The sequence below is a fragment of the Nilaparvata lugens genome, chromosome 5 (assembly GCF_014356525.2).
Source record: "Nilaparvata lugens isolate BPH chromosome 5, ASM1435652v1, whole genome shotgun sequence".
Lineage (NCBI taxonomy): Eukaryota > Metazoa > Arthropoda > Insecta > Hemiptera > Delphacidae > Nilaparvata > Nilaparvata lugens.
In genome coordinates, this window is record NC_052508.1 from 3090680 (window position 1) to 3117296 (window position 26617).

Below are 26617 nucleotides of genomic sequence, written 5' to 3' on the forward strand. Positions count from 1 at the left end.
AAGTGATAAGTTTCTGATTTTTTAAGACTATCGCAGATTGCTGTTACAAGTACAGGTAGAATAATTCAAACCGGAAATAGTCGTAATTGTCTGAGTTAATGTATTTCTAAGTTTTTATCTTTTGTTATTATTATTCATGATAAATAAACGATTTTGATTTTTTTATGTGAGATATATATGTGAATAATCTTCATGTTGATTGACAAAAGAAACTGAGTTGAGTTGGCTAGTGAGTCAAGTTCGCAGACGTCTGTTGATTTGCAAATTGGACGTCGGAAGTACAACATTAAACTTCAGACAGTTATGAAATGAGTAATGCATGAGCAATAATACAAATGCTTGAATGCATGAATCATACAACAAGACCAATTCACAATAGTGATCATGAAGTGAGATTGTATTAACTATTCAACGATAGTGAATTAAACTACAAGCAGTGTGTCAATGTGTCATTTTACTGAATATGTTAAAATTCTGCAATGATTTTCTACCTCTACTCAACGAAAATATTTATATCAGCCTCTCCTTTCCATAAGTGTACTATATTGAATCGGCCAGGTTAGCCGTGACGACTAAGGCGTTGCTCCCTTATATTCAGTCTGCTAGCGCTACCTGGTCGTGGGTTCGAATCCCGCCGATAGGTATGTACGTTTGATCATCAAATCACCAACGCACTTTCCATCACCCACGCACAAGCTAGATGCTCAAGTTGTCATAATCCGCGAATAAAAATCAAAATGGTGGACCTGATGTCTATTAGAGTATCGCTGTAGTGTGTCTGTTATTTATTATAAGGAAAATCAAACAATTTGATTTTGTCGAGAGTATCAACTTATTATTGAATTTATATTGTTGACTTGCAATGGTCAACTACTATTTTTTTTAGAACAAGTTACAATCACACACTGTCTCAAAACAACCAACTACAAAGACAAGTCCTAAAACCTACGCCCCTCAAGTCCTAATTCTACAGCAAGCTAATAAGAGCTGTTGTAAAGCATTTTTCTATTATCATCTGTATTATTTAAAAATACAGTTTGAAGTGATTTCTCACTAAAGAATAATTATTGTAATGAATAGATAGTATTTCTAGGCAATAGAGAGTCGTATTCAGCCAACTTTCAATCTTAGAATTATTTTTAAATACAGCCCTTAATGTTGTTGAAACCAAGCATTAGCCTAATTTATATGTATAATTTTTATTTTTAATTCTTTCATCTAGTAATAAATTCGATTTGAATGAACAAAAAAGCAATAATAACATAATGAAGCATTGCAAAACAAATCCGTTGTAAAGAGAACGAATCAACGAGAACACGATCTTTTTGAAGACTGAAGACTCATTTTATAGGAGTCTAAATCCAAAGGCCTTGAGAATAATATGTAAGAAGGCCCCTCTCACACCATGCAAAGATTTATTTGTAAGAATGGGACTGTTGGCAGTGCCATCATTGTATATATTGGCATGCATAACAACTATGAAACAAAATATTAGTGAGTATTTGTTGAACAGTAATGTACATAGTTATGGAACTAGGCATAGAAATATATATTAGAGTCAATTATTGTCAGTATGCAGGATCGCAAAAGAATTGACAATACATGTCTATAAAACTTTTTAATGCTCTCCCTAATGAGATAAGAGTAATTGACTATGAGGGTTTTAAACGGGTTTTAAAGAATTTGCTCGTTGCAAAATGTTCATAAATATAAAGTAGATGAGTTTTCCGAAATTAAATTTAGAAAGTTATTTGTGTGAATGTTTATTTTTTGACTTGAAAGTACGTTAGGCAATTGATTTTAAAATAAAATAGATAAAAAATAAATGTGATAATATTAATTTGATGTGATATTGATGTAAGCTGATGACATTGTTATGACATTTTCATGTTTTTGACAATAAATTATTTATTTATTTAAAGTAAATAATAGGAAAAAACTATTACTTACGTAGTGGACGGCTTTCGAACAGAACATCCAACTTCAACACAAAATGTACTATCATTTACTCAAAATTCAGATCACTATAGTTATATACCTACACATATGTTGAAATTGATTCAATAACTTGCAGCTCATAGTGGAAAGTGAAATAGAAGAAAATTAAGAAATGAATAGAACAGGAAACGTTCAATTTAGCTGTTTTAATGAATCATCTACTTTGTTAGCAAGATATTGAGAAATGGCTAGGCTTGAGGTGGCAGCAGGAGAGGGACAATTGAGACAGTGCAATATTCGGTCATTGGTCGAAGAGAATGCAAAGTCTTCTACCAGATGTCCAGAGCTGTCCAAAGCTTGAGCTTGCACTCCTGATGGACCTCTGTATAACACAAGCATAACTTTATTAATATTCATCTATTTATTTATTCCAGTCTAGCATATCGCATAGAAACATAGCAACCAATACTCGGATATTCATGCTGGATAAAAATACAGAATACAATAGGCCTACAATAAATAATACTCCAAATAATGAACTTTTGTATTGAATCAATATAAAAAACTACGCCTACCGTACGTTATCTGTTTCAATGTGAAATATTTATTAATTTGATTTAGTAACTGTATTATGTTCGATTAAAGAAGATAAAATATTATTTGATACATAGTTGAAGTATATACTATTGTAAGATAATGCCTATATCCCCCTACTAATAATGTTCAATTTTGATTCATTATTAAATCCATAATATACATATACTCAGCACTGAATCCTATACACTCTACACCATGGATTTTCATATCTACTCATATATTATAATAAAGTCGAATAGTCAAGAAATATCACCAAACATAATGAGAAAGAGAAAAATAGTACCTTGAGTATATGCAAAGATATTTCAGAGTATTTCTACAAGAGAGTTTTGTAAAAATAAAAATGGATTGACTCACGGTAATAGGTCAGATGCATTGACTGCTGGAATGTATTTTCTCAGTTCAATAAGTTGCGCTCTCTTACTTGTTGACTTTAACACTTCAATTACGTTGCTGGTGAAGTTTTTGAAAATGAATGAACGGAAGCCCTTAAACTTCAACATGTCACATAGCTCTTTTCCATCAATATCGGTGGCCCTGAAATATAAAGCACAATTGAAAATCATCAAAAACACATGTTATTTTATCATCTTCTCTCCACTAAATTCAAACCGCATATATGAGATTTGATCCAGAATAAAGTCTGCGTTGACTCTCATGAGTTTTCCAAAGTCTTCTTTAGTCTTCATCCTACTTGAACTGTTTATATTAATTATAATTGTGTTATTATCTTGCAATTTTACAACAGTACTCACGGTTATTTCTTGCTTGTCAGATGCGTTTCGTGGCACTGAGCTACATCCTCAGCGTACAAGGAGTAGCTAGGTACTTTTTCAAAATGTTTGATAGGTATATGAGCATTAATTCACGAGAAGTGATAAAAATATATTTATCCACATCCATACTATATTCTGGTTGAAAATCCACTTAACAATAATAATTGGCAATCATGTTACAGAAGCTTACTTCCTCACACTAAAGTCGATTCATACAAATCGACAGAGAAACAGTTATGAACTTAATCTTGTTGGTTCTCTCCCAATCATTAATATGAAATAATTGATGAATATCACATGTCACAATCATAATGTTTTTACATTCTTTTGTATTTTCTTGAAAAAGAACAATTTTAATTTGGAATTGAAAACATTGGAGCACGAACACCAGCACGGTCTTGGGACCGTACGGTGAAATTCTACATGCGGTAAATCCTTTTTTTTACTTCCATATTAATTTATCAAACAATATAAACAGTAGTTAGCTGGTAAATATCAGATAAATAGATTTATTTCATTTATTCATTCGTACAGCTACGGTACTCACTTGTATCCTTCTTTGCAGAGGGCAATAGCAGCGGTTGGACCGCACCACACACTGCCATCCAGTTTGGGAGTGAAGTGAACACCGAGAAACGGAAGCAACGGATTCGGTACCTGAATAACAAATTCGATTTCAATTTTCATACGAGCAAAATTTGAAAAAAAAACATTTGTTGAATACTTATTGATATTTTAGTTTGTTTTCATAATTGGAAACACTCTGATTATATTGTAAAAAACTGTAATCCTGTAAGTAAAATAATAAAGTGGGATTACAATTATTATAATAACCGGTGAGTCTCAATAAAAGTTTTTAATACGCTGCACACGGGGAAAATAGTAGCTTCTATTAGCTTCTGTGGGAACACTGAATTTGAAATTCCATGTACATTCAATTATCAATACAATATTATGAATCATAATACCATTCAACAATACAATATTATAAATCATAATACCATTCAACAATACAATATTACAAATCATAATATAGACATGACTAGGCAAGAGCAGTAAGAGTTCCAGACATTTCCAATTCCACGTTCCCGCTGTAGCTGATGGACGCTATATATTGACCCTGTGTACAGGCGAATTTTACATTATTTTTATCTCCTGGTTCAGTATTTGAAATGTAAGTTATACTTTGGATTTCCAAATGTGTGTCCAATATCAGTGAAAGTTTATAATATTAATTAGAAGCTGTTGAATGATTTTCTCTTACAGGTTTCTTCTAAGGTAGGCGCACACACAGATCGTCATCGGACGGACGGCACGCATAGGATGGATCGGACGATTAGATTTGATGCATTGTTTTCAATTGGAGTGCGCATACCTATACGATGCGGATAGGTATGATAGGTATGCGCACTCCAATTAAAAGCAATGCATCAAATCTAATCGTCCGATCCGTGCCGTCCGTCCGATGACACTGTGTGCGCCTACCTTTAGGATCCTATATTGATTTTAGGAACTGGAAAGTTGAGATTCAAGTTCAATTAGAATCAAATTGGAAGTTGGATGAATCAGAACACAACCTTTGTAAAATCAAATTCAAATTTTGTATAAGAGTCTGCCAAGGAACCTTGAATAAACAGCTTCATACTTTTCCAGAAACTGGTGTACTTTGAATATTTATACTTTGTGCTATTTATATTGTAATTAAATCAATACAACAAAACTTTAGCAACAGAAAAATACCTTTCTGAATTACAAAGGATAGGATTTGATACTTGCTTGATAGTCAACAAGAACATGAAACGAGAACAAATACGGTAAAAATCAAGACATTTAAAATAATAATTCAAAACATTTTAGTCACCTAAATGGGAATTTTTCGTTTGTTATTAGTACAAGTGAGCAAATGAATCCATTTCTCAAGCCGAATAGCGAAAATCCCCACTTATTTTTTTACTCATTACAAACTTATCTTATCGGTACATTATGAACGTGTAGTTAAGGTAACACAGTGTCATTCGGTTTTGTATACAAAATACAATACAAATTATAAGATTTATTTATTACAAATTATTTATTTATCAGCATTAAATAATTACTGAATCAATTTAGCAACTATTTGCTTATAGGCTACTCATTTTATCACCGCTATGTTTACCATAATGATTTTATTTCTGTTATTGAACCCTTTCAATCATATTCTGTTGATCAAGAAGTTGAAGAAAAGCTTATTATTTGCAATATTATTGATGTCAACTGCTTGATTACTAAGCTAATAGAGCACTCAAACAAATTGTTTTCAATAACTAAAAACCATACAAAGAAAAAATGCTGAAGTCATATTTTCCAATTAATGGAGAGCAAATGGAAAAAGTGTTTTTTCAATATTTTTTCCAAATGTACTTCCGTGAGAAGTTCAAAAGTCGAGTTGAGAAGCCGGAAAATCTTTGAAGGTTTTATTGGTGCAATCAGTTCAAATGTGGTGTTTTTCCTGTTTACAGCGGAATTTCCATTAAAATTTTTTAAATGTTGGCCAAATATAGAGCGATTTTTTATTAATTTTGTAAAACAATTTAACTTTGTAATCAATTTCTATTTTGTATTAAACCAAGATTTAAGTAGCCATTGTTAATATGAGAGAGGAAGTAATATGTTTACAGTCTCTGAAAAAATGTAATAAATCCTTGCAGACACATTTCCGCTATGTGGTTTTCCCACAATCGGGTATCGGTATTATCAAAGCGATAATCTTGAATATATCAATCAAAATACAACGTCATGAATTTCTGTTAGTGCTTTTTCCTTAATACTGAATGATTGATGTAAAATATCTGAGCAAACAGATACAGTAACAGGTTCGAGTCCCACCAGGCGAGATGGCATTTTAGGACACTCTCGGTGGTGACAGAGAGTTCGTCGTATTCATATCAGACTAAAAAGTATCAACCCCATTGGTCATCTCATCTCATTTACAAAAGTCTAACTCACCTGCACATCAAAAGTGTGTAAGGAAACTTAAAATACAAGCTCTTCTCAAGTTTTAATCCCAATTTGAACTATTGTTGGTCGATATTTCCTTTTCAGAGCTGTGCTTAATCGAATGTTTTACAATTCCAGACGCGTTTCAAGGGACCGGGCCCAATCTTCAACATAAATGAATTACCTTGATGCTTCATTATCAGATAATTATTACAGTAGTTATATAGTATTAAATATATTAGAGAACTACAGTAGCAAGTAACATATACTTTTTATTAAGTAAAATATAAGTATTTTCTAGTCTTTATTTCCACGTTTATTTGAAAGTTCGAACGCGTTTGAAGAAATTGGGTTCTATATTCAACGTACGGGAGGTACCTTGAGTCTCTAGATATATACCTATTTACCTAATATATATCTATATCTAGGTACCTTGAGTATCATATATACTTCAATATATGATACTATCAGTATCAGTTACTAGAGTTGAATGTTATACGTTTGTTCTAGAAGTGGAATTTGATAGACCATACTAGTACAGTTTTACTCGCGATTGCGACAACTATAGAAAGTAACCAATAAGAAAATTTACTTTGAAAAATAATCCTAAAAATAAAACTACCGTATTCAAGTATAACTTACAGGATAAATGTTGCCTTTCACCAAATGCTGCTTCTTTTCACTTAGTATGTAGTAAGTTCCTCGAAACGGAATGATTTGTGTGTCCTCACATTTATCTGTCAGCTTTGCTAATTGATCAGCATACAAACCAGCACAAGTCAGTACAAACCCGGCACGCAAAACCTGCAATGCGAAACCACATACGGCAATGAGGTCAACATCATCACCCACAATATTTATGAGGGTCTGGCCTCTCAGACTACTGATTTACAAATTTAATTTAAAATTTTAGTAGAATTATAAATCGAGTACGGTATATATTAATGACACTGGATTGTACTCCAATTAACTTTGTGACTTACTCTAGTTGAAACGGTAATTTACACTAATCAATACGATAAATTACACTATAGTTTACACAATTATTTATATCTAGTGGAAAAATGATAGTGCATACAGTATTCACACTCGTTAACACCATAATCTACTCGGTCAACACTACCTAATAATTTAACGCTAACTTTTGAAAACTGCCTTCACAAACAAAATGTCAACTGTCAATGGAAAAATGCGTGATTAAGCAGTGAGAGTTATAAATTATTTTGGCCTATAAGGAAAAATGCTGATTATACATTTTTCTTGTATTGTGATGGCGTGGAAATTATTCTCAAACCAATTATTGTTGCTGAGTTGTAAATATTGAGTTGTGAACGAATATTTATACTTGAAGTTAATTTGAATCCATTCAATTCATAAAATTTTGTTATGATTATTTAATTTGTAGATGAAAATAAAGTTAAAAAATAGAATGTATTGGACTTCAAATGTTATAGCTCATCATACTCACCAGCTAGGAACAAACTAACTGATACATAATATTAAGTTATGAAATGAGACTCATTTGATAACAGAACCTTTCCCTAAACAGTATAAGAAGATTTAGAAGCTATAAACGAATGAATAGAATTTTACAAGATGATTATGAAACGCGTGAATTTGGAATGTTGTTGATAAATTCCTCCAATTTATATGATAGTTTGTCAGTATAACCTATATATTCGTTAAGTCCCAGCGAGGGAAAAAATTCAGCCTGTATTCCTAAAAATTATTACACTAGTTCTAAAATCTTCTACAGTACCGTATATTATTTTTCAATTCACTGCGAAATTTGGAAATATAACTACAAGATATACTTTATAATCCAAATTGAGTTCTCCAATGTAGTTTTCTTTAATTCAACTATGATAAACTTACATGAGATGAATAGTCTACTCCATATGATAAAGCTATTTTTTTAGAATATCGTACATAATAACAAGTAGTATCTTGAATTAAATTACCTTATTTTGTCCAACAACTGAAATAGGATACTTGTTACAATCACGCTTTGTTGATCCGTCACCTTCAGGTGCTAATTGCAGATCGACGACCTTAAAATTCAGGTGAATATCTCCTCCGAGCTCTTTGAACTTGCAAGCAAAATCACGACAAACATCTATAAAATTGATGATACCAGTGTAGGGCGAGTAGATGGCCTTCAATCCCTGAAACAATGTTGTTGTATATTATTCTGGGTCAATTTAATCCAAATTAATAGAATAGACAAGCAAGTATAGAATTTGATTTGAATGAAATTATTGATATTATAAACTCTCTTTGAGAATGAGAAAAGAATGGTGAAGATTTTCATGTTACTTTTTAGGAATTCACATATTATCAACATGCTCAATGTATCAATATTTACTGTTTTGATTATGTATCTATTATTTCTCATAGGATTTGTTCATTTATTTATCTTCATAACTAGATATGACATTGACGAGCTATTTTCCTCGACATTTTTCATTGGAATTTTAGGATTATAAGTTAAAAATTAACGAGTATTGCCCAAATGTACATATTTTTTGTTGTATTTTTTTAATATAAATGAAAATATAAATCTCAGTACCCGTTTGAATCATTTTGTCACAACATATTTCGTAATCGAAAATAAGAATCTTCCAGCATTATTTATTTATTTTCAAATCACTTGAAAATGGCATTAATGTTTGAAACATGTTGTGACAAAATGATTTGAAACAGTAGCTTACTGAGATTATATTTTTATTTATATTTTTTTGTGTACGGTCTACAGCCGAGTACTGTATTGAATACGTTTAGTTCAATCTCTTTTTAATATATAAATTTGATATTTGTATCAAAAACTGTTTTTCAAACGGAGCCTTCAGCGTTGGAAATTATGATAACAATGAATGGATGTAATTTATATTCAATTATTATTAACATTGACAATAACGCTAGTAGGATATTGGAATATGAGGCCAATTGGTACAAGAGCCCTCCTATATGCTGACGATATTGTATTGATCTCTGAGTCTTCAGAAAAACTCCAGCAAGCTGTGACGGAATGGTCAGAAGAACTGAAAGAAAAAGGAATGGTTCTCAATGTAAGGAAGAGCAAAGTGATGGTGGTCTCAAAGGTAGGAGGAGAGAATGTGGAAATTAGGGTTGACGGAGAGATGCTTGACCAGGTGTCGAAATATTTTTTTTTTTTTTTTTTTTTTAAGATTACGTCCTAAAGACTCCAGTCATGGAGTATAAGACAAGTCATGTTATTACATAATAATTCTAACACTAAGTAGTTCAACCTAGTTTAGGTTTGAAAGGAATTCTTGTACACTATAAAAAGCTCTATCAACTAAATATTTTTTAATTTGTTTTTTGAAAATCTTCAAATCATCATTACTTTTCAAGATTTGAGGTAGCTTGTTATAAAATTTCCTACCAATATAATCTGGTTTTTGTTCAAATAACCTACTATTGTGACCCATTATATGATAATCTGTTCTGTTTCGCGTATTATACTCATGAACATCTGAATTCTGGATCACACCACTCGTTTTCACATGCATTACAACTTCATATACATACAAAGATGGCACAGTTAATAGACCAAGCTTTTTAAATAAAGGCCTACAAGAGTCTAACCTATTCACTTTCTCTATACATCTGAGTGCCTTCTTTTGAATCTTAAACACTCTGTTCATATTTTGTTGAGATAAATTACCCCATACTAAAATAGCATACCTAATATGAGATAGTATAAGTCCATGGTAAGCAGTTAACAGTAGTTTTTTATCATTCAGCCTAGCAAGCTGCCGCAGGACAAATACCCCAGATGATATCTTATTACATATCCTCTCAATGTAAGGATGCCATGTTAATTTCCTGTCCAATAAAATTCCCAAGAATGATACTTTCTCTTCTTGGTCTAATTCATTTTCCTCTACAAACACATTTATTTCTCTATCCTCTACTGAATTATATTTACTTTTGAATTGTAGGAATTGACATTTCTTACTATTTATTGTTAATTGCCTTTGCTTCAAGAATTGGACAATTGACTGTACTCCAGTAAAAGCATTTATTTCTAGACTATCTAATAAATAATTGTTAAAGATAAGCGATGTGTCATCAGCAAACAACAGAGCTCTGTGATCTTTTAACTCTTTTGGTAATTGGTTCACATACAACAGAAACAGTAAGGGACCCAGAATTGAGCCTTGAGGTACTCCAGCCTGGACCTCCAGTTTTTGAGATTTAATTTTTACTATTTCATTCCCATCCACCTTGGTAAGCTCAACACACTGGTTTCTACCTATGAGATATGATTCAAACCATTTTAGTTCTATACCATTCACACCTACAGTTTTTAGTATTTCCAATAATATTCTATGGTTCACACAATCAAAAGCTTTGGATAAATCAAGAAATATTGCGGCTGCCTTCTCACCTGAATCTATTATATCTATTAGTCTTTCAACAAGGGATACTATTGCAGTCTTAGTAGATTTCCCTTTCTGGAACCCATGCTGTTCATCACATATGAAATTAATTTCTTCCAGGTGCATCAATAACCTATTTAAAACTACTCTTTCAAAAATTTTACTTATTACATTTAGAATACTAATGGGTCTATAATTTTCAACTCTTTCAGAATCACCGCTCTTGAAAATTGGCAAAATTTTTCCTTGTTTCAGATCATCAGGGAAAATACCCTGCTCTAGTGAAGTATTAAGGAAATGCAATAAAGGGTCCAGTAATTCATTTTCACATTCTTTTAAAATTTTGCTTGAGACCCCATCCAATCCTACTGTTTTTTTGTTATTCAAATTTTTTATTATTCTTGACAACTCATCTCTTGATAATGGATGAAATTTAAATACTTTTTCAATTGGCTCAGCATTTAATGTAGTTGTATTATAAGTATTAGTGTTCAGTGACTTTTGGAGATTATATGCAACCTGTTGATAATATTTATTGAAAAAGTTACAAATGTCTATACTATCATCCATATAATTTTCATGTTCATCGATTATCCTAGGGACATTAGTAACTGTATCTTTTTGAGCTGCTCTCCTATTTCTATAATTACCTCCCAAACAGCAGAGTTAAAATTGGTACTAGTTGTTAATATTTCAGCTGTTTTCTTACACTTAGCTTTCCTCACTTCTTTTGCATAGTTTTTCTTTAGACATTTGTATTTGACCTCACTCGAAACATCCCTCACTAATTTAAATTCCTCATAAGCTTCCCTAACAATATTTCTTTGAGTAAATATCTTCAGTTATCCATTCATCTACTTTGTTTAATTTACTTTTTACTTTGACTTTTTTATCAGACAGCATACACTAATGTGAAATCTTAGAGTATCAATGAATTGCTTATATTTGTAATTTAGGTTACTACTGTTATAACACTACTCCAATTTTCTTGAAGCAGTTCCTGCTTCAAACAATTTATATTTCCTAGCTCATATTGCTGAATTTCTTCACAAAAGTTTTTTTTCTGCTTGGATTCTGGCCCTGCAACTTAACATCTAAAATTTGATAGTTATGATCTGATAGATCTGAGCTACCTAACCTGACATTACAACCTTCTATATTTGTGAGGATATTATCAATAATTGTCTGTGAAGTTCGAGTTACTCTTGTATATTCGTGGACCTTAATTTCTAAATTATTCATATTAATAATATCTCTAATATCCTCTGTCATTTTATCCTGCCTGGCAAAATCAGTATATAAAGTAATATGAGTATATGAGTAATATGAGTATTTTAGTGCGTGGTTCTCTGAGGATGGAAAATAGATGTTGAGGTGCTGAACAGACGGGTAAGGAAAGGTTCACTGGTTTACTATTCCATCAAAGACTGTATATTTGGTAAGAAAGAGATCAGTAAGAGGATAAAGAACCAGGTATACAGATCAATAATTGAGCCAATCTTACTGTACGGGAGTGAAAGCTGACCCATGAGATCATGCCATGAAAATAAAATAAGAACGGTGGAAATGAAATGTCATAGAAAAACATTGGGGAAGGCAAAAAGGATAGAATACGAAACACCAGAATAGAGAGGAAGTTGGCATGAGAGATGTAAGTGTGAGGATAGAAATGAGGCAGCTTAAATGGTATGGACATATACAGCGGATGGATGACAGTAGAAAAGCGAAACAGTTTGTGATTGTGAGAGTGAAGGGAAGGAGAACTGTAGGAAAAAGGAATGGTTCTCAATGTAAGGAAGAGCAAAGTGATGGTGGTCTCAAAGGTAGGAGGAGAGAATGTGGAAATTAGGGTTGACGGAGAGATGCTTGACCAGGTGTCGAAATATTTTTTTTTTTTTTTTTTTTTTAAGATTACGTCCTAAAGACTCCAGTCATGGAGTATAAGACAAGTCATGTTATTACATAATAATTCTAACACTAAGTAGTTCAACCTAGTTTAGGTTTGAAAGGAATTCTTGTACACTATAAAAAGCTCTATCAACTAAATATTTTTAATTTTTTTTTGAAAATCTTCAAATCATCATTACTTTTCAAGATTTGAGGTAGCTTGTTATAAAATTTCCTACCAATATAATCTGGTTTTTGTTCAAATAACCTACTATTGTGACCCATTATATGATAATCTGCTCTGTTTCGCGTATTATACTCATGAACATCTGAATTCTGGATCACACCACTCGTTTTCACATGCATTACAACTTCATATACATACAAAGATGGCACAGTTAATAGACCAAGCTTTTTAAATAAAGGCCTACAAGAGTCTAACCTATTCACTTTCTCTATACATCTGAGTGCCTTCTTTTGAATCTTAAACACTCTGTCCATATTTTGTTGAGATGAATTACCCCATACTAAAATAGCATACCTAATATGAGATAGTATAAGTCCATGGTAAGCAGTTAACAGTAGTTTTTTATCATTCAGCCTAGCAAGCTGCCGCAGGACAAATACCCCAGATGATATCTTATTACATATCCTCTCAATGTAAGGATGCCATGTTAATTTCCTGTCCAATAAAATTCCCAAGAATGCTACTTTCTCTTCTTGGTCTAATTCATTTTCCTCTACAAACACATTTATTTCTCTATCCTCTACTGAATTATATTTACTTTTGAATTGTAGGAATTGACATTTCTTACTATTTATTGTTAATTGCCTTTGCTTCAAGAATTGGACAATTGACTGTACTCCAGTAAAAGCATTTATTTCTAGACTATCTAATAAATAATTGTTAAAGATAAGCGATGTGTCATCAGCAAACAACAGAGCTCTGTGATCTTTTAACTCTTTTGGTAATTGGTTCACATACAACAGAAACAGTAAGGGACCCAGAATTGAGCCTTGAGGTACTCCAGCCTGGACCTCCAGTTTTTGAGATTTAATTTTTACTATTTCATTCCCATCCACCTTGGTAAGCTCAACACACTGGTTTCTACCTATGAGATATGATTCAAACCATTTTAGTTCTATACCATTCACACCTACAGTTTTTAGTATTTCCAATAATATTCTATGGTTCACACAATCAAAAGCTTTGGATAAATCAAGAAATATTGCGGCTGCCTTCTCACCTGAATCTATTATATCTATTAGTCTTTCAACAAGGGATACTATTGCAGTCTTAGTAGATTTCCCTTTCTGGAACCCATGCTGTTCATCACATATGAAATTAATTTCTTCCAGGTGCATCAATAACCTATTTAAAACTACTCTTTCAAAAATTTTACTTATTACATTTAGAATACTAATGGGTCTATAATTTTCAACTCTTTCAGAATCACCGCTCTTGAAAATTGGCAAAATTTTTCCTTGTTTCAGATCATCAGGGAAAATACCCTGCTCTAGTGAAGTATTAAGAGATGCAATAAAGGGTCCAGTAATTCATTTTCACATTCTTTTAAAATTTTGCTTGAGACCCCATCCAATCCTACTGTTTTTTTGTTATTCAAATTTTTTATTATTCTTGACAACTCATCTCTTGATAATGGATGAAATTTAAATACCTTTTCAATTGGCTCAGCATTTAATGTAGTTGTATTATAAGTATTAGTGTTCAGTGACTTTTGGAGATTATATGCAACCTGTTGATAATATTTATTGAAAAAGTTACAAATGTCTATACTATCATCCATATAATTTCATGTTCATCGATTATCCTAGGGACATTAGTAACTGTATCTTTTTGAGCTGCTCTCCTCGACATTTTTCATTGGAATTTTAGGATTATAAGTTAAAAATTAACGAGTATTGCCCAAATGTACATATTTTTTGTTGTATTTTTTTAATATAAATAAAAATATAAATCTCAGTACCCTTTGAATTATTTTGTCACAACATATTTCGTGATCGAAAATAAGAATCTTCCAGCAGTATTTATTTATTTTCAAATCACTTGAAAATGGCATCAATGTTTGAAACATGTTGTGACAAAATGATTTGAAACAGTAGCTTACTGAGATTATATTTTTATTTATATTTTTTTGTGTACGGTCTACAGCCGAGTACTGCATTGAATACGTTTAGTTCAATCTCTTTTTAATACATAAATTTGATATTTGTATCAAAAACTGTTTTTCAAACGGAGCCTTCAGCGTTGGAAATTATGATAACAATGAATAGATGTAATTTATATTCAATTATTATTAACATTGACAATAACGCTAGTAGGATATTGGAATATGAGGCCAATTGGTACAAGAGCCCTCCTATATGCTGACGATATTGTTTTGATCTCTGAGTCTTCAGAAAAACTCCAGCAAGCTGTGACGGAATGGTCAGAAGAACTGAAAGAAAAAGGAATGGTTCTCAATGTAAGGAAGAGCAAAGTGATGGTGGTCTCAAAGGTAGGAGGAGAGAATGTGGAAATTAGGGTTGACGGAGAGATGCTTGACCAGGTGTCGAAATATGAGTATTTGCATGGGTGCGTGGTCCTCTGAGGATGGGAAATAGATGTTGAGGTGCTGAACAGACGGGTAAGGAAAGGTTCACTGGTTTACTATTCCGTCAAAGACTGTATATTTGGTAAGAAAGAGATCAGTAAGAGGATAAAGAACCAGGTATACAGATCAATAATTGAGCCAATCTTACTGTACGGGAGTGAAAGCTGACCCATGAGATCATGCCATGAAAATAAAATAAGAACGGTGGAAATGAAATGTCATAGAAAAACATTGGGGAAGACAAAAAGGGATAGGATACAAAACACCAGAATAAGAGAGGAGGACGTGCAGCAAGTTTGCTTGCAGTTGGCATGAGAGATGTAAGTGTGAGGATAGAAATGAGGCATGAGAGATGTAAGTGTGAGGATAGAAATGAGGCATGAGAGATGTAAGTGTGAGGATAGAAATGAGGCAGCTTAAATGGTATGGACATATACAGCGGATGGATGACAGTAGAAAAGCGAAACAGTTTGTGAATGTGAGAGTGCAGGGAAGGAGAACTGTAGGATGACCGAGGTACTCATATTAGGATTGAGGAGATTGGAAGGAGAAGAGGGAAGACTGTTCCGGAGATGAGAGGAATGGCGATGGACAGACGGGTATGGAAGAACTGGGTCGAGGCTACCCCAACGCTGTAAAGGCATAGTGGGGAGAGACAGAGGAAAAGAAGAAGAAGAAGACAATAACGCTTTTCCAATAAATTATTGTTATTTGACGTCAGTGGAAGAATTGAACGTGTTAATTTCATACCAGTCATACCAGTAGGTAGGCATATAGGCTACAATACGGTATAATTACCATATTACGATTCTACTTTATCAATAATATTGATATCTAGCAGATCCTGGGAAACACAAGCTAATAGAGTGTAAAGTCAAGTTTAGCTTACTATTTATCAATGTTTAATATTAATATTTATTATTAATAACTTTTCGGCTCTTAATTCATTTTCTAAATAATTCAATATTTTCTGAATTTGGCTTAGTGGTTTTGTGTTTTGTTTCAGTTTTGTATATGTTTGGACTTTTTAACATCAAAAACAACTTTATTTCGAAGTGAAAAGTGTAAATTTAAAGCATTGTTCTCACTATATAACCTTAGTGTCCGTTTTCCCAATGTTTTCCATTAGGGAACTTTGGACTATATACGGCGAGGTGTAACTACCCTTGGGTCTCCCCACCATTGAAAGCCATACGCTAATAATAATATAATAATTATGAATTGATATTGATACAATTGAGTTATATTAATTACATTAATCAATATTACTGAATAGAATCCTCAACACGCAGTTAGACAATCGAAAAATTGTGTTTTTCAGATGAACTTTTTTCCAGTTAGGCCTAACAAGATTAATATTTTTTTAAATGACGAGATATATATTGCCATCTTATGAGACAGAACTCACCAACTACTGTAAAAACATACAGATTATTGTACCGGTATGATATTTATCAAAGTATTAAAATTCGATTGACCTCGTTACCTCACAATGCGGTTCGATTTGCTTGATCTGTGACGCGTTGAGCATTTGCAAGCCTGGCACGTTGTTTTTGAAGCCTCTGTCGATGAGCGCCTCGAGCCACTCGACCTCTTGCGGCGACGTGGCCACAATCAGCTTCCCGTTGCGCTTGTGAGGGATGCGGTTCGCCTCACAGTACTCGTACAACTCCAGCATGCCCTTCACGCAGAGCTCGGCCCTCAGCGAGCCCGGCTTGTAGTACATTCCCGCATGGATGACTCCTGCAAACATTGAAAATGTAGGATGAGGTATCCATCAAATCTAGTTATCATGGGTATCTCTGGGGATTATGTGATAAAGTATCAATTCACAATAATTATTAGTTCCTTGGAACTAACAAGATGCCTCAAACAAAAAGGCGAGTACAAACATAACGTGAGTTGGAAACGTTTGTTCTTTCAAGTTTTAAAATTCAAGCTATATAATGTTGTACACATATCTATTGGTTATTATTGTTATTTGAACTTACACATTATTTGAGTAACTTATAGTATTGCATATTACACAAGTATAGGTTACAATTCTCTTGTAATTGTATTTCAATAATTTTTTATCTTCTCAATACTGTACTAGCTCACGATCAGATATTAGTCTTGTGAGCTTCAAGTTCTTCTGTATATTTTTATTATTGTAAATATGTGATTGTATGTATGAATTTGTACAAGGAACAAACAAATTTGAAAAAAACGAACAAATTTGATAGCTTCTTACAAAAGTCGTTTGGTCTATTTTAATTTGAAAAAAACTAGAAAATTCAAGTATTAAAGTTGAATATAAGTAGTAGGTTGAGCACTAAATCTCTATACTTATAAAAGGCTACAGACTTTGAAATCACACCACAGCCCAAACTACTGAGCCTAAAAACTTGAGATTTTGCACGATTGTTTATGGTAGCCTGAAAACATCCACTAAGAAAGGATTTTCAGAAATTTGCCCCCCTGAGGGAGCTGGGGCCCCCCCAAAATTTTGTACTTTTTAACCGCTCATTGCACAGCAAAGTCATGAGGAACTTTTTTGTTCAGCTACGAAAAAAAATTAGATCTATGCAGAAAAATTTCGATCAGGAACACAGGGGGGTCCAGGAGAGGGCATTTTTCGAAAATGTTGATGTAAAATCACACTACAGCTCAAATATTCTTCAAACATGCTAGACGCGCACTAAGAACGGATTTTGAGATATTTTGCCTCTAAGGGTTTCAAAGGATGAAAAAGGATCCTATTAAGTAAGGTTATGAACATGGTAAGGTGAGTGCCATATAGAAATGAGATAATATTTATTTATTGACATGTGATATTCTAACATATGTTGTAATCATTGGAAATAACAAAATAATATGATAGAAATTCAAAAAGAACATCTGTTATATTATTGCTTTCCACCTGATTCCACTCAACCTCAATAATATTGTTCTGATAATTGATAAATATGTTTAATAATATTATTATAGATATAATAAAAGTATTGTTTTAATAATTAATTATTATCATTAATATAATAATAGTATTGTTTTGGTAATCAATAAATATTTTTATTTTCACAAACTCTGTATAATTTATAATGGTGAATGTAAAACAGCTGCATCAAAGGAATTATCTCAAAAACATATGTTTAGGAAAACCATAGTTTTGAACTTCGTTTTCCTGATGGAATGTATAAGCCTACACGTGGCATGTATTATTAATTTTTCAGCTAGAACAGTTTCTTGAGACTGCTAAATAAACGTCTACAGTTTTATCAATGCTGTATCGGCAATATGAAAACGCATGCAGTTAATATGTCTTTAAATAAAGATGTTGATATCTACATGATAATTATTCTCTACCATTTTTATTTAATTAAAATTTTATAATTATTCAAGCCTTGATAGAATGATTGACTCACTGTACTGTCAGTCGAAAATTTTAATATTGAAATGAGGGGTATTTTGGCAAGCTGAACAAAAAAGTAAGGTTCTATGCACCTTTTTGAAATTATTTCTTCAAATGAAAAATGAGTTTTGTTGGTTGTCAAAACTCCCCCTGAAAGAGAACTATTCATTTTATCCTATCTTTTAGTAAAATAACAATGGTTTCTGCATTGAATAACATCTATCTTGCCAATAAGAATCGAGCTCTTTGTGAATTTAGATATGACCTACACTTTAGATTTATATAATTCTATTAATAAATTCATGGAAATTGAAGTACTTTTTTCAGTTAGTTGATGAAATTGATTATCAATAGAGAAAATGATTATAATTTCATCAATACAGAATTAGTTGAATGAATTGTCGATGTACTGAGTTCTTGGTCAACCTGGTCTTTCTTACTGTACCGTATACTATACAATATATATATAGGTATTCTCTTTCATTAGGTGAATAATTTTTTTCAACATTTTCCAGTTTCTCAATGATAGGGGAGTGATAATTATTTGCATAGGTCTTCTAAGGAACCATTATCAACAGCTGGTACCAATCAACTACACTTCAACTCCAAACTACCGTTTTAGTACCAGTACACAATAATTTATCACAGGGTGATATGTTTATTACAGCTGGTAACTTTAGATGCTAAATCATATTATCACAATAATATGATCTTGAATCATGATCATCTTTTCGTTCTTCAGTAGCCGCTCGGCCGAAAATTTCGAAAACATATGACTGTGAAATGGATTAATAAATGATTATTATTACCCCCCCCCCTATTAAAATTTCTGTTCAGAAACCATCCCCATTCATTTTTTTATAAATAGATTTCCATTCGGCTTAAACAAAAGCCTCTAAATGAAGGTAGAATGATGAGGATTCAGTTCTGTTGTTTCAACATTTTTTCAAATCACTTTCAAAAAGTTCATGTAGTACCTACTATTGTGTTTGAGACACTTCTGGCGCTATCATAGTTTCACCACTATTCTGTTCCACAGTCACGTTAACTATATCTATAATAATTATATAAAGTAAAGAGCTGGCTTATGCACGTACGGGATAGGAAAATTATGTTTGACGCATCATCACGTCTGAACTACTGGACTAATTAATTCAAATTTTGCTTATAGATTCTTAATTAACCAAGGATGGTTTTAGGCCTATTCTCAGTTCTTCAAAATTTCATTACGTCAAGTTTTCATTTTGTCAAGTTTTAAAATACATCAAAAAAGTGTGTGAAAGGAATAAATTAGCTTATGAATGTACGGGATGCGAAATACATCATCACATCTCAACTACTGTTCTGATTATTGACTTGAAATTTTGCTTAAAGATTCCTTATTTACCGAGGATGGTTATATAGGCCTATTTTCAGTTCTTCAAGATTTCAGTACGTCAAGTTTTCAGTTTGTCAAGTTTACAAGTTTTGCAAGTTGTGATTCCTCAGGTTTTCAGTATCCTAACGGTATGACACGAGTTTTAAATTCGTCAAGATTCAGTTTCAAGTTTGACCAACCACATAATAGTAGGTGAAACATACTCGACTATAAATTATTACAAAATATTCTAACATAAAATGAAGTTTACCACTATTTCTATCGGATTGATGCACAGACACATCATTTTCTTTTTCCACAATTGCAATGTTGAGTTGTGGCGATTTTCGCTTCAGTTTAAGGGCGGTACCTGTTCCCACTATGCCCCCACCCACTACTATCACATCATAGCACTTGACAGCCCTAGGTTCACATCTGGAAACAGAAATTTCATTATATGATATAAATGATATCATATAAGTAACAATTTATGATAATATAGAAACGTTTTCATTATATGGTACACTGTTATGTAATTCATTTTTAACTTTACAATAAGAGAATATTATATGGTAAGAATTTTTACCATCTAATTCAAAAACTTGAATATTTCAACAAATTCATGAGAATCATGACTTATGTTGTAGGTAATATTATGTTATTCATATGATTAATTCGTATAGAGAGAGGTTTGTATGACGGTGTACGAAAAAATGATCCCATTTGACTTGGTTTAAAAGCACTGTGAGGCCGATCGAGTTGTCATGGATCACAAACATTCCAAAAATTATTTCAACTGATATTCAACTTCAATTTCCAACACGATTTACACACAAAATCATTACTTAAAACATATCTACGTAATTTTGAATCATTATTTGGGAGATGTACCCATATTACTAGAATTATTACATTTTGCTTGCAAAACACAAATAACGCTATGCAACTAGCACTTGGCGGGGGACTCAAGTCAGGCGGTCATGTTTATATTCCTTAACAACAATAATTGATAACAGAGCGTGTATGGTGGGAACGACACGCTGTTCAACGCTGTTTGCCTTCCTCAGCTTGTCTGAGTCTTATTATACCGTAAGTGATCGAATGTTGAAAAAATTACTCTTGTAAATATTCAGATTCCAGAAAACTACAATAAAAATTAGAATGTTGATAAGATTATATTGATTATAATAGAAAATTTTTTTTTGTTGAGATACCAATCAAATCATTCAATTTTATTGTGTTTTGATATAATAGTATGTATGTGTGATTTTTCTTTTGATCTGCAATTTTTTGCTTGTTTCCCTGCAGCAACTCATCTGGGGAATAATCTATATTTATGCACCCCGGTACCTCAGGAGCTATTCTATAGTATGCTGTCTGCGGTGGATATGATTGATTCTTGTTTCTCATTGAGTGTTGATGACTGGTTGGATGTTGATTGATGATTAAATATGGATTCAGAAAAAAATAAAAAATTGATGTACCTAGGGACGTCTCTAGATCCCTCACCAAATAAAGGTCCCTCATAAAATGAAACACCATTTTATTTGAACTATTGAGGTAATTTAAGGTTTTATTTTTGGTTGATTTCTATAAAAAATTGTATATATCCTGAAATAAGAACTGTTGAGGTTTTGTTATTGAATGATTTCTATATAAAAAAATGGTATGGTATCTTATTTTATGAAAAATCTGTATTAACAAATTTTTAATTGCATTGCATGAAACTAGATAGGCCTTCTTATCACATATGAAAAAATCTGTGTAAATAAAATAATATAGGTACTGACTTTATTGGTCCACTTCATTTTAATCAAGTTGAATTATTAATTGATGCAATATATTACTGTAATTTTGATTCTATTAATAAATATACTATTTAAAATCCAGAATGTTCTTCAACTTACTTGACAACTGATCTACAAGAATAACATCTAATCAATTTCATTACTGTATTAAACAATAAAGTAGAATATTAAAGATATATCTTTCCTTAATTAATCTCTTCAAAATACTTCAATGTTCCAACAAGTCAAAAACTTTTATAACTATGAAAGTTCTTAACTCATACACAAAGTTCTTAACTGTTCATAACTGTATATTTAATCAATGGAAAACATTTTAATTTATTGTAAAAAAAAATTTTATCCTTCCTCTGATCTAGAATTTACATTCCATTGCTAACTAGATCAAGGAAACAATATCGCTTTTCAGTACATCATTTTTTTAAAATTCGAAATTGTTTAGAAGTATAAATGGTAGACGTTATAGTACCTAGTCGCTTGAAAAGTGTAAATTATCAATAAATATATGTTGGATTGTTCAATATTTACTTGAAACCTCATAACAACTGAATATTTTTCCATAAGGTTAGCGAAATATGATTTTGCCAAAATATGCAAACTTAAATAAATATATAAGTGTAGACCTACATACCTGGGAAAAATACCTACTTGGGGTCGCAGATCGCTCTCTGTATGGCTGGGCCCTTGGAGCAGCTGTCTCTATAGTTGTAGTATGGTGTAATGTGCACACAGTAGGTAGTGTCCAAGGTTCAAAACGGTCTCAGGATGATGTTCCAAAGGGTGTGGGAGCCTCCCAGATTCGGAAGGAGTCCACCTCCAATAAAACTTGTCAAATTTAGCACACACGCATACATCCATAGGCCTATATACACTCGCACACTAAGATCGCCCTGATGATTGCGAATCTCCGTTAGGGTGAAAATATACTGGAGCGGCAAAGGTAGCTTCAAGCTTGAAAATGTAAAAAAAACATTTCTTTAAATAGGTTAAAATATATCGCTCTCCTATGTGCGCCACTATTTAAAAACATGCATTCAACACTCTCAAACATTAGTCTACCTTCACCGCTCCACTAGGTCCTTAAAAGAATGCGACATAGAACATTATTTTATAATCAATATTTTTGACAAAATATAGAAAATTGAAATTGATTGTCTCATATAGCAAATATTATTTCAATTATTTCCTAATTATAACCTTCTGTGTTGTGGTAGATATTCAAATTGAATAGGATGTCTCATGAAAGCAGATATTATTTGTTAATTATAACATTCTATGTTGTTGTGGTAGATGTTGAATGAAAACGACTTGATAATCAAATCACCAATTTCATATACTAGTTTCTGTTGTTGTTACACCATCATCAAACTCTAGCTATCTTAGAGAGTAACTATATGGAGTAGCACATAATACACACTTATATTACTCTGTTGTATATCCATACTTTTTCACTGTTGAAATTAAACTTGAATTTTAAAAAATACTTTTGAAGTGAAAATACACTTATTTTTGTAGTGACGATCATAGTCTGATGATGACCAACAACAGGTCGAAACGATCGTCACTACAAAAGTAAGTGTATTTTCACTTCAAAGTGTTTTTTTTTTTTAAATTCAAGTTCACACTTATATTATTATAATAGTTTTCTCTGCTAGTATCTCAAACTTGTTTTAATGGACAATGAGTTTGAAAATATAAAGTTGTTTCCATGTGTGTTCTTTTTAACCAATTTCATCTATAATATAATGAAGGAAAGAAGCTTGCTACCCAGAATTGGCACCACTACTTCAGACATTACCTAAGAAGTCAAAATATAGTGGAGCAGCGAAGGTAGAGTATATCGGAGAAGGTAGTTGAGGGTGGATTCGATGCTGCTCCATTATTTTGACTCTTTTGAACACTCTCAGCTACCCTTTATGATACACTCTTTTTTTATTTAATTATTATTATACAAGTACAAGACAATCTAATGGAAACATATTCATATTGATCAAAGTATTTGATGATTGAAACAAAGTAGGTACTTGTTCAAAATGAATGCTATAAATTATATTAATTCAATTTATATCCTGCAGTGATTTGCCACTTTTCCGTCTCTACCTCCTTCTATAATAGATAGCTGTGATTCAATTAATTCCGGTATATATCTGATCTGATATTAATTAATGAAGTTTTAATATATATAATACAGATGCTTGTTAATAATGATCAATTCTATCTCAAGTATATTCTATTCTAACAGAAGATATACATTTTGAATACAGTATTCAATAATAGATTTTGATATTTGAAATTGATATATTGAAAGTTAATTATATTTCTACACAGCTTACAAACGATTTGCCAACAGCGCGGAGTTGGAAAAGGATGGAGATATCAGCTTTGTTTAATGACACACAAGGTAGCAACCCAACGTTAATCAGGTGCTGACTTTATGACATGCATCCCACTATAAAAGATAGATAGTAACCTTCAGACAGAATAGGATAAGGTAATTTGATAAAAACATAAATTAATTCAATAGTTATTTAATGATTCCAATCTTCAGACAAAATATGACCAGATTCAAAATTATTGTCATGAATTGATTGATCTGAATACCAATAAATGAAAAAAATATTAATATAATTGAAACAAGTATTGATACTATTAATGATTATAGCTCTGAGAGAAAATAGGACAAATTTTAACAAGGTGGCTTCATTGGTATCAAATATGCAATCAATTTATTGACATAATGATCCAGATCACGGTGCAAGTCTCTTAGGATCTCTTGGGAACATGGACGTCTTCCTAATATTATCCAATCCTAGATACAGCATGACAACTCTTTCTAGGCCAATACCGCCCCCAGCATGGGGAGGACATCCGAACCTAAAAGCATCAACATAGGCCTTGATCTTCTCCAAATCGATGCCATGTTCACTAGCTCTCTGCGTCAGAAACTCGGCATCATGAATTCGCTGAGCTCCAGACATGATTTCTTCACCTCGCATGAACACATCGTATGAATTCGAATATTTCGGCCGGGTAAAGTCAGGCATGGTGTAGAACGGACGAACAGCCAGCGGAAACTTATCCAACACATAGAAATCTGTGTCGTACTTAGCTTTGACGAGCCTTCCTAGTAACTTTTCATTGGGTGTGCTTAAATCTTCCTCATCTCCGATGTCGATGCCTGCTTGTCGTAACATGTCGATTGCGGTAGGATAGGTTAGTATCAAGGCTGGTTGTAAGAAGCGAAATTGTTCGACAGGGTACTGACGACCTACAGCTGCTATTTCGTTGCTATACTCATCCCTCAATCCTTTAAAGATGGCTGTGAACATGTCGCAAATAGTGTGGAGAACCTCGTGATAGTCTCGTTTGAATGCCATTTCCAAATCCAAGCCAACAAATTCGGTGAGATGTCGATGAGTGTTGCTGTCTTCTGCCCGGAAAACGGCTCCAACCGTGAACACCTTGTCGAAATCAGCGGCGATCGCCATCTGTTTGTAGAGTTGGGGACTTTGAGCCAAGTAAGCCGATCCCTTGAAATAGGAGACTGTGAAAACATTGGCTCCACCTTCACTAGCAGCGCCAATTATTTTCGGTGTATGAATTTCAATGAAACCGGATGATGTTAAGACGTCTCTAAACAGTTTACAAACTCCTGCCTCCAACCGAAAAATGGCCTGGTTTGCTGGTGTGCGCAAATCTAGTACGCGGTTGTCTAGTCTTGTGTCCTGGCTGACACGAATATTCAACCCTTCTATTTCTTCCTCCTCATTTTCATCCTTGATGGGACGTGATGCATCTTCAATCAACAAAGGCAGCTGACTTTTAGCTGCGCTAACAACCCATGCCTCAACAATATGCAGTTCAATATCTTTTTGAGTGCAGGACTCGATTTTTGATTTTACCGAAACTACAGTGGCTAGCACATCAATAATTGACTCTTTTGTGATATTGGATACAAACTTGACCATACTTCTACTCACAACATCGTTAACAGCACATAATCCTTGAACGGTGTCAAATTGTTGTCGGATAACTATGAAGCACTGCTTACCTTTAGCACGGCTAGTATGTAGACGGCCTCTTATCCTAACAGTTTTATCTTTGAGTTCAGGAGTAAGATCTTTCACATCCACATAGCTTTCAAGACCTGTCAGACTATCGGTAAAAGGAAGATTGCCGTATTTACCTGATGAAATATCTTTTTCCTCGACAAGTGCGTCCTCTGCTGCTGATTTTCGTTCTTCTTTCTTGGATGCCTTGAGTGCATCTTTTGCCTCTTTCTTCTGCTGCTTTTTCGATTTGACTTGTGGATCTTCAGTTTGAACTTTATCCTCAACGCCCATCTTTGAAGTGTAGCACTATCAATAAATGTCTGAAAGTTGTAATTATATAAATCTAGATAAGATAAGTTTAAGAGTGGTATTATCTCAACATAACCTCAAATATCAATCTCGTGATTCGTGAAAGTGAAACGTAAAGAGCCATCTTAACCTTACGCAGCATGTTGATGCGCATGCGCAGGTAACGTTTCTATTCATTCAGTTCTTTAAAAGTAACGTTCTTTGTGATGACGGTTACTGAGCACTGTGATCGGACTTTTCGAATGATATTGAAATATTGCCATCACAAAGCGAATGCACAACCTACTCACCTTTTCTTCTTTCTTGTGGATGTTCTCAATTTTTCAACAATGTGAGTCAAATCTTGTAAGTTGAATATTGCCGGGTCGGAATCTGCTGAGCGTTGTCGTTAATGGGTCGGTACTCGGTATGATATGTTTTGATGTACTAAATAACTATGGACATCCTGAATGCTCAAATCAGAGAGCGCTCTTTCACATGAGTCAGATTCCTTTGATGACGCGTCACT

General features: G+C 32.9%; 2 protein-coding genes across 2 annotated transcripts; both read right to left on the minus strand.

Moving 5' to 3' along the window:
* Positions 1-2129: 2129 nt before the first annotated feature.
* LOC111061381 (L-2-hydroxyglutarate dehydrogenase, mitochondrial) lies at positions 2130-20426 on the minus strand. Its single transcript, XM_039429716.1, has 7 exons — positions 20215-20426; positions 16682-16938; positions 8249-8452; positions 6930-7091; positions 3859-3968; positions 2893-3072; positions 2130-2320 (listed from the first exon to the last, which is right to left on the minus strand). The coding sequence occupies exons 1-7, from the start codon at positions 20417-20419 to the stop codon at positions 2131-2133; spliced, it is 1308 nt and encodes a 435-aa protein (XP_039285650.1). The 5' UTR covers positions 20420-20426; the 3' UTR covers position 2130.
* Positions 20427-24260: 3834 nt separating this feature from the next.
* Positions 24261-26211, minus strand: LOC111061378 (aspartate--tRNA ligase, cytoplasmic). The gene has a single exon (XM_022349068.2). The coding sequence runs from the start codon at positions 26089-26091 to the stop codon at positions 24496-24498; it is 1596 nt and encodes a 531-aa protein (XP_022204760.2). The 5' UTR covers positions 26092-26211; the 3' UTR covers positions 24261-24495.
* Between the last annotated feature and the right edge of the window lie 406 nt (positions 26212-26617).